The sequence below is a fragment of the Mus pahari genome, chromosome 13 (genome assembly GCF_900095145.1).
Source record: "Mus pahari chromosome 13, PAHARI_EIJ_v1.1, whole genome shotgun sequence".
In the NCBI taxonomy this organism is placed as follows: domain Eukaryota; kingdom Metazoa; phylum Chordata; class Mammalia; order Rodentia; family Muridae; genus Mus; species Mus pahari.
Window position 1 is genome coordinate 58,309,578 of NC_034602.1, and position 9,658 is coordinate 58,319,235.

The 9,658-nt window shown below is 38.2% G+C and overlaps 1 protein-coding gene across 2 annotated transcripts in view; it reads left to right on the forward strand.

The window, feature by feature from the left end:
- The window catches only part of Slc30a9 (solute carrier family 30 member 9), a 49,995-nt gene that overhangs the window by 7,787 nt on the left and 32,550 nt on the right, over positions 1–9,658 (forward strand). For both annotated transcript variants that reach the window (XM_021210238.1, XM_029545140.1), the window contains exon 2: positions 1,700–1,867. In XM_021210238.1, coding sequence (XP_021065897.1) covers positions 1,700–1,867 — 168 coding nt within the window. The remainder of the gene's footprint in view (positions 1–1,699; positions 1,868–9,658) is intronic.

The following is a 9,658-nucleotide window of genomic DNA, read 5'->3' on the forward strand; positions in this document are numbered from 1 at the left end:
TTACAGATGGTTGTGAGCCACCATGTGGTTGCTGGGAATTGAACTCAGGACCTCTGGAAGAGCAGTTGGTGCTCTTAACCTCTGAGCCATCTCTCCAGCCCTTCCTATTTTGCCTCAAGAATAGCTACAGTGAAGAAGACAGGTTTGGTATGTCACATGTTTCGTGTGCAGGAATTCTCTACTGTTATTTTGTTTTTCTCACTTAGCTTTTAGAAATAGATGCACAAAATCAAAACCACATCGGACCCTCAGCAATTTGCCAAATAGACTAAAGAAAATATTGACAGCAGGAAGTTTGCCCCCAAAATAAATGACCAGCCTGAGCTAGACTGAGTTCTTATGTCTCTTTGAACCCCTCGTGCTTCCCAGTTATCTGCAGTGCTCACAGTGACTTATTGCTGCCAGAGTCTCTGAGCCCTCTTCCTGCAGGTGACATACATCAGTTAGTGTTTTGGAAATTCAGTTTGCAGCACTTGGACATTGTACCCCTCCGCCCCAATAGTGCTGAGGATGGAAGGTAAGGTCCCATCACCGAGCTGTATCCCCTGACCAAGTGTCAGCTCTGCAGTGCTCACTCATTCACTCTTGAAAAACGGGATTGTCTCTAATGACATGGTTAGTTTCATATAAAACCTGAGAAGTATAGATTCTGTCTCAATAGTTCTTGAGTCCTTTGAGAAACTGGAAACCTGAGTACACACAGTAACACATAAAAAGTCAGGAGGAGAAGTTTATCTTTCTGTTACTTCAGCACAACTGTGGAGTCTCGTTTCCTTCTGCCTTGGTCCAGAAAACCACTGTCAACCAAGATACAACAGTTAAAGTGCTTGGTGTCTCCCATGCTCTCAATGAAAGGTTCCGTATAGGGCTGGAGAGATGGCTCAGAGGTTAAGAGCACTGGCTGCTCTTCCAGTGATCCTAAGTTCAAACCCCAGCAACCCTATCAGTAATGGGCAGCTCACAACCATCTGTAATGGGATCTGATGCCCTCTTCTGGTGTGTCTGAAGACACCTACAGTGTGCTAATATACATTAAATAAATAATAAATAATTAAAAATAATTTTAAAAAAGAAATGTAAAAAAAATCAGACAACAGGGATGGCTACTAATAGAATTTATTTTATTTTTTTGTTTAAGACATCTTTTTAAAAAGACTTATTTATATGTATTTTGTGCATGTGTATACTTTGTCTGCATGTACATCTGCACTCCAGAAGAGGGCACAGTTGAGAGCCTTCATGCTTTCATGTTGGTCCTGGGAATTGAACTCAGGACCTTCAGAAGAGCAGCGAGTGCTCTTAACTACTGAGCCATCTCACCAGTTCCAGGATTCATTTTTTGATTGTTACATGACAGACCTAATCTCCTGCTTGTGAGAAGACATGGGATAATTTTAAGTAGGAAACCCTTTTGGCTGTCTCATACCCAGATTCTGCTATTCTAAAAATACATTATAGCAGTTTTTTTTTTTTAATGCAACCAGCATACAAAATAAGAGAGTGTCTGTTATGTACTATGTACTATCTTTTGAAATAGCTGAATATGAATGTTTTGCTTGATTTCATATATACTTTTAAAGTTTGTATATCAATATAAATATAGGGGAGAAATTGAAATATTTGATTCCTATATTACTAAGGAAATTCAAGCATGTGATTTGTTAAAAGTTTGAAGTTAAAGTGACTTTTTTTCTCTTAGGATGGAAGAATGTAATGACATTTGAAAGCTTTACATACATGGTTCCCGACATTCACCCACATGTATCTATTCTAAATCAAGTCAAGTTTTACTCTACGAATGTCCAGAAAGGAGGGCAGGGCTCACAGACTCCAAATGCTGACAAAGTCCCATCACTTACACAAACAGGTATGTATAAATTTGCTGAGCGTTTTTTAATTTATCTTATACATTGGGGAAGTGTAAAGTTATTTACTTCTTTAATAATAGAACATGCCTGTAAAGCCATCTGGGCTGGAGTGTATGTGTGTGTGTGTGTGTGTGTGTGTGTGTGTGTGTGTGCAGCAAATAAGAATGTCTCAAACAGATGGAAGGTGAGGACCAATTCCTGAGATTATTCGACCTCCACACACACTTGGGCACACATATCTGCACTCACAGATAGAAACAAGCATGCATACATGTGCACACACACAGACTTCAGTTTGTTTCCATGAAGTTTTTTTTTTTTTTTTTTTTTAAGATTTATTTATTAGTATATGTAAGTACAGTGTAGCTGTCTTCAGACACTCCAGAAGAGGGTGTCAGATCTTGTTACAGATGGTTATGAGCCACCATGTGGTTGCTGGGATTTGAACTCGGGACCTTCGGAAGAGCAGTTGGGTGCTCTTACCCACTGAGCCATCTCACCCAGCCCTTGCATGAAGTTTGTAAGCGTGGTTTACTCTGTTGTGTTTTTGGTTCCTTTCTCATTCCTAATGGTGTCTCCATACTTCTTAAACCTTGCTAGGACTTCATGTTCTGTCACAAAATTTGGTCTCTATGATTATGGCGTGAAGCTTGTCTAAGTTTTGGTTTACCATTTGAAAAGTTTTTCTAAGTGGCCCCGTGTATTTAAAAATATGTGTAGCTTGATTTCTTAGGTCAGAGTTTATATATGTATAGATCTATTTAGTACTTTAAAATTTTTTTAAAAAGTAGTATCTGTAACTTCCATGTTTATAGGGAAGTTATATATTCTATTACTACTTCAAAGGCCAGAGATAATTAATGTTTAAGGTCCTTTGGTAAATACAAAGACCTTAGAATGCCTTAACTCTGACAAATTGTTCTCAACTGATGTGCTATTTACTGGCTAATATTTCATATCTATTTAATTCTGTAGAACATACATTGGTGTTCTTTTGCTTTTTTTTTGTTGTTATTTGTTTATTCCTTTCTTTTGAACCTAGGACCTCACATATCATCATCATCATCATTATTATTATTATTATTATTGTGTGTGTGTGTGTGTGTGTGTGTGTGTGCACATACATGCACATGTGGAGCTCAGAGGACCATTTTGTGAAGTTCCCACTATTTCCATCTTTGTGTGGGTGTGGAGGTCAAGTCTGCATCATCACTTACAGGAAAAGTGCCTTTGTTCATTGAAACATCTTACAAGCCTGTCAGCATTTTGTTGTTGTTGTTTTGTTCTTTCGTTTCTTCTTTAATATTCTTTATTTTGAGATAAGATCTCATTAAGCTGCCAAGCTGGCCTTAAACTTACAGCAAGAATCTGCAGCCAGGCTCTCTGAAGAAAACTGAGAAATCCAGCCTCATGGGCTCAACAACTATGGATTCTTGGACCTTCCATTTGTAGACAGATAGCCATTATTGAACTAGTGGACTGTAGCCTGTAAACCATTCTAATAAATCCTCTGACCTCCACATACATATCATAGCACACATGTATGTACACTCACACATGTGCCCATATATACATATATCATTGATTAATTAAATTTTTAGAATTGGCTATTACTGGTTGAAGGGATAAAATGTATAATGAGTCTCTTAGTTCCAGAATTCAGGCTGTGCTTATTATAAAGACACAGTAAAGGAAGAGACAGTTGCTGAGATGACACAACAGATCATATAGGGGGTTTCTTAGGGAAACCTAAATGCCGAAGGAAATAGTGAATGTTGTTTGCACTATACGACATCTTTAAGATTTATATTTTTGGTTTGGTTTCCTTTTTCTCTGCTAAGTGTAATAAAAATTTTAGTTTGTCTTTTTGTTGTTGTTGTTTTAAAGATTTATTTATTTCATATATATGAGTACACTGTAGCTGTCTTCAGACACACCAGAAGAAGGCATTGGATTCCATTACAAATGGTTGTAAACCATCATATTGGTTGCTGGGAACTGAACTCAGGACCTCTGGAAGAGCAGTCAGTGCTCTTAACCACTGAGCCAGCTTTCCAGCCCCAAGTTTAATTGTCTTATAGTAGAAATACATTGTCTGTTGACATTTTTATTTTGCATTCTTTTTCATGATTTGCCTAGGCCAAATTAGACCTTGTTAGCTATCAGATAGACACCAAGTAATTGCTTGATTGAAAGATAATTTATATACTTAAGAGTTTGAGATTGACTTTTGAATAATTCAAATCACATGATAAAGTCAGGAATGGCTCATTAAGGAGCAGAGACTTGCTAAGACATCCTTAAATTTTTAAGAGCATTCAGATGGTTTGAATTTTAGTAAAATTAGTTTTAATTTTACTAATGACAGCAGATGTGTGGCAAACAGCCAGAATTTGAGCTTAAAAACAAATGTCTAGAGGCATTCATGGATAGAATATTTGATTATTAGTGGAAATTATGGAGATTCTATACCAGCAATGTAGTGTGAGTTTATTAAGATGGTTGTGGTTTGTAAAATAAGTATTCATGCATGTGTGTGAGCCATTACTAATCTCCTTGTTTGTGCTTCATAGCATTTTATATATATAGTAACATCTAGACAGTTCAGAATGAGAATATTTACAAGTTCCCATCTGAAAGCAACTTATTTTATGTGCTTTGGTTAAATGATCATTGTGGGGGAAAAATGGTGTTTCTGAAACTTTTGACTGCAGATTTCAGTTTAGACAGAGTTGCTATGAGCCTGAGACCAGCTTGTGCGTACCAGATCAGATCCTGTTTCAAACAGACAAAACAAAATAGCATGAAGCTCTAGCTTGCATTTCATAGGCATTTAAGAGGGAGAAGACAGGAAAATAGTAAGTAATTTATAGAGATAATGGAGGGCTGAGGGAATTGTTCAGATGATATCAAGTGTTTGCCATCAAGTGTGAGCACTGGAGTTCCGACCTCCAGAACCCACATAAAGACAGATGCAGTAGAGCGTCTATGATCCCAGCATGTCTACAGTGAATTGGGAGGTAGAGATGGGAGAATTCAAGAAGCTCACAGGCCAGCTTGCTTGGCATATGCAGCAGCAAACAATAAGAAGGTAGAAGGAAAGATTAGCATCATGAATTGTCCTCTGACCTCCACATGGTGCGAGTCTACTTTTGCATCTACAGTCACATTAAAATGTGCACATACACACACACACACACACACAGAGACAGACAGACAGACAGAGAGCACATGCACATGGTGTTCAGAATTTGAGAAAAAAAAAAGGTTCTTCAACTACAATGACTTTGGACCAGTTGGGAATGTTGGCACATGTGTTAATCTCAGCACTTAGGAGACAGGCAGGATCTCTATGAGTTTAAGGGCAGCCTGGTTTACACAGTAAGTTCCAGGACAGCCAGAGCTACTTAGTGGAACTTTCTCCAAAAAAAAAAAAAACCAAAAAACCAAAACCAAACAAACCAGAAAAATTCATTACATTTGAACTATTGAGCAGGACAAAAAAAAAGAATCCACCTAGACATCTTGTCTAGGGAAAGCAGATTGGAAAAACAGACCGAGAAACAGTTTAACCTAAAAGCTGCCAAACAGAGAAGCCAGTTACTGTTCATTTGAAATAACATTTATATCAACAGTATGTAGGAGACCAAGGGACCACCCTTTGGAATCAGGAAAGGAAAACTGAATGTTCCCCTGGAATTTCATGCTGAGATAAAGGTGAAAATAAGCATGTTATTACACATAGAGTTTGCTATTACAAACCAGCCCATTCAGAGTTAAAGAGCACTGTAAACATAGATATTTCTCTAAGTTGTAAAATAAACTCAGGGAAATCAGGATATGATAGAAAAAAAGGGCTATGAGGAATACGAAATGGATAAGTGATGTTGATAAAATTAAGGATTGGTAATAAAAATAGCAAACATTTTGTCAGTATTTAGTATTAAAACCGTAGTCCTGAGTGATAAGAAAAAAATTCTTGTTCTAGAGGAGAGTGGAAATACTAACTTTGCAGATGGCTGAAAATCTTACCTGGAATATCCTATGTGCACTAAATTAAAGAGTAGAAATATAATTTATAAATTCCAAACCAGCGGTAGGAGGATGGGATGAGTGTAACGGATGGGAAGTTGATTGACTCTATAGGATAGCAGGAAACGTGAAAGAAAAAAATAAAAGCAGAGAAAAAAGGACAGTACTCTGAGAACAGACAATAAGATGGTCCAGGTGAACCACAATCAAATGGTCATATTTAATGCTGTGACAGATAATTTAAACACATCCATTTGTAAACGGTGGAAGCACAGACTTCCTTTGTACTTTGGTCCACTCTCTCATTTGCTCTAGGACTTTGTTCTTAGGATTCATCTTTTAACTGCACCAGCAATTTTTCCCTTCCTTGAAATGAGGTCAACCCATCCTTGATTCTGCTCTCAGCTTCTGCTGAAAACCCAGCATCATCACTGGCTCATCACTGCCCATCCTTGTTCTTCCCCAGAAAGTGGGTGTCAGGAGTTTCCCATGGCTTTCCTGTTGCTAATTCTCAGTACTCACTGTGAGCCTTTTCTGTCTTCCTCGGTGTAAAATACACAGATGCTGCTTATAAAGTCAGATGTCACTGTAAACATGGAGGCAGTATGTGCTTAACAGCGTGCACCACACTAATAAAAATGTCTTAGGTTTCAGTCCTTTCTCCTTCCATTTCTGAAATATCACCCGTGCAGTTACAGGACCCTTTGCCTGTTTCCTTATAAAGAGGAAATTGTAGTTGTGTGACTTTGGGGGACATTAGAACCTCTCTGTCCTTCAGTTTCTTCAGGTAGAGATCATAAAACCAATGCCAAAATGATTTTGTGGGGACTAAATATAGTAGTGCACACAAGTCTATAGGGTGCTGCAGCGCAGGCTGTCTGCTGAGGAAATGTGCTGTACGCACTGAGCTGTGGCTAAAATAGGGAAATCTAATTGAATGAAGTCAGGTTATAATAAAGAGAAATGTTTTAAGAGTGAATGAAGTTTTTATTGTAAACTATACATATACATTGAAATAATTTTTAAGTTAGAAAATAATCTTCTCTGGTAATATCCTTCTCAGATTTGCCATGTGAGTCTATGTCATTATTTTCAGTTGGTGTTTGTTTTGTTTTTAAGAAGAGGCAGGGGTACTGAAGCATTAAGAGCACTTACTGCTGTTGTAGAAGACCCGGGTCCAGTGCCAGCACTGACATCAGGTAGCTTCACAGCCTCAACTCCAGGGGATCCAATGCCATTCTCTTCTGCTCTCCACCGACTCCTGCTGCATGTGGTATACCCAGGCTCACACAGGCACACATAATTCATAAATAAATCTTTTTAAAGGGGAGGTAAAAGGAACAACTTAGCATACTTGTGTGCTCTAAATTGTTTAGTTTTGTCTAGAACTTTGTTGCAATAGCTTTCTGTGTATTCTTTGTAGTTTGTCTCCTTTTTCATTAAGTTTTATTGCTAGATTTATCCTGACTCTATATTTGTCTGCTTTGGTGATTTTCAAAAAGATAATTACAGCACAAACGATTGAGGCTGTTGTATGAATTAAAGAGTTGACAGAACAGTAGTGTTTGACATACAGTGAGGGCTTAGAAGAGATAGCTAGCCACTGTGAAGTTTGCACTCAGTGCTTATGAAAGGAAGGGATGTCACTCTTCTTTTGCTGATGGGCTTTTGATGGTGCAGTTTTTAAAACAGAACACAGTGCTGCTGTGAATACCATGTGCCTCCCTTCAGCTGCCCTTTCGGAAGGGTTTCTTGATTCGTTGGCCTGGAAGACTTACAGGGTCATAGTTCTGATTGGGGTCGGTGCCTGTTCTCACCAACAGCCGTATTCTCTCTCTCTCTTTCTGTGCCGTTAACCAAGATCAGGGGGTGTGGTTTTTCATCTTCCCTGGTGTCAGGGTTGTAAAATGTAATTCTTTGGTTTCATTTGAATTCCATTAATGAAATAATCACCTTTTCATAATCTAATGCTAATGCATATTTGTTTTTCTATGCAAGTTTGCTCTAATGCTCATTTTAATGAACTTTTTCTTATTGATCTGGAGGAAGTTTTAAAACAGTCTTGATACAAATCATTTGTTGACTCTGTTGGAAATAATTTCTCCCAAATTGAGACTTTTCCTTTTTCCTTTAAAAAAAAAAAAAAAAAAAGATGTTTTATTTGTGCGTGTGTGTGTGTGTGTGTGTGTGTGTGTGTGTGTGTGTGTGTGCGTGCGTGCATGTTCCCGTGGGGGCCAGAGGAGGGTGTCAGATCTAATCTAACTAATCTGTCTAGTTAATCTGGTGCTCAAGCTACAGGTAGTTAGGAACCACCATGTGCTGGGCACCAGATTCTGAAGAGCAGCAAGTCCTCTAACTGCTGAGCCATCTCTTCATCTCACCAGCACTTCCCCACTCCGCTTATTTATTCATTTATTTTTAAATAGGATCTTTTGTTGAATAGATTTTCTGAATTTTAATTTACTGAATTTTTTTTCCTTTAGGTTGTTTATATCCTACTTACAAATTTTCTTGTTGGCATATGATGTGCTGCTGTAATTTCATTATTCAGTGAAATTGAATAATACTGCAGCAGGAGCATTGTGAAATTGAGCCCATTGTGGGCTGCATAGTGAGACTCTACTTCATAAAAAGAAAGGAAATCTTTATCATAACAGTAGTCTGGTGTCTACATGGGGCACTCAAATGCATTGGTATTTGAATTTGTATTTCTAAGGGTTTTTTTGGTTTGGTTTGGTTTGGTTTGGTTTGGTTTTGCTTATTGTGGGAGGTACGCACTTTTTTCTTTTTACTGGCAGAACTGAAAACAACATTTAATGCTTATAGGAGATACAAGTTCCAGGTGATAAAATCATACAACATGCCTTGCACACACAAATCTAAACATGAAAAACCTGTATTCTGGACTCCTCAAATAAAAAGCAATGCTAGACTAACACTTTCACTCCGTCACAGATACTCAGAAGACAGTCTAAGGGATGTGCTAACAATTACTTGTTTTTAAAAAGGACATTGATAACACACAACATTACTGTTTTATAACGTGTTTCTCCACAGCTGTTGATGCTTCCTAGGCCTCAGGTTGAAGCATGATCTGTGTGAGAGTATGTGATATAAACAGTTATCTGTAAAAGTACAGCTGGGATATTTGCTTGTTTTTGCATATAGCACAAGGGGAAAAGACACAGCTGATCTTCAGTGCTTTACAACAAACCTAAGACAAGTGTTACAAACAACACAGGATTAGCCATGGGGCTCACTCCTTTAATTCCAGAACTCAGGTGGCTGAGACAGGAAGATGACAATTCAAAGCCAGTCTAGAGTACACAGTAGCGCCTTCCTAAACAAGCCAACCACCACTTCCTTAGAAGTCAACCCTGTGGGTAAGGGGCTGACTGGCCTTATTCAATAGCCTGGCTTTATGCTTAATGACTTGACAAAAACATCCATTCACAATGATAAGCTGCCTGCTTCTGATGGGTAGGAAGCATATCATCAAAGTACTGCCACCAAGGTAGTCTGTGGTCTAGATTTGATGTTCAATTACAGTTGATTTCTGCATTTCTTGTCAAGGGTATTTTGAGGTAAGGCACTTTTCTTTTTATGGTTTTGGGGATGTGAATGGAGGTGCATTTGTCTAACATCACTTAAGAGACTTTTCTTCACCGACTGTTGTCTCTAAAACAGTGGAAGAACCCTTGGTGCCTTGTTTCTCTTTTCTGACCATCAGACCTAGCACCTCACACTACACTCTGACC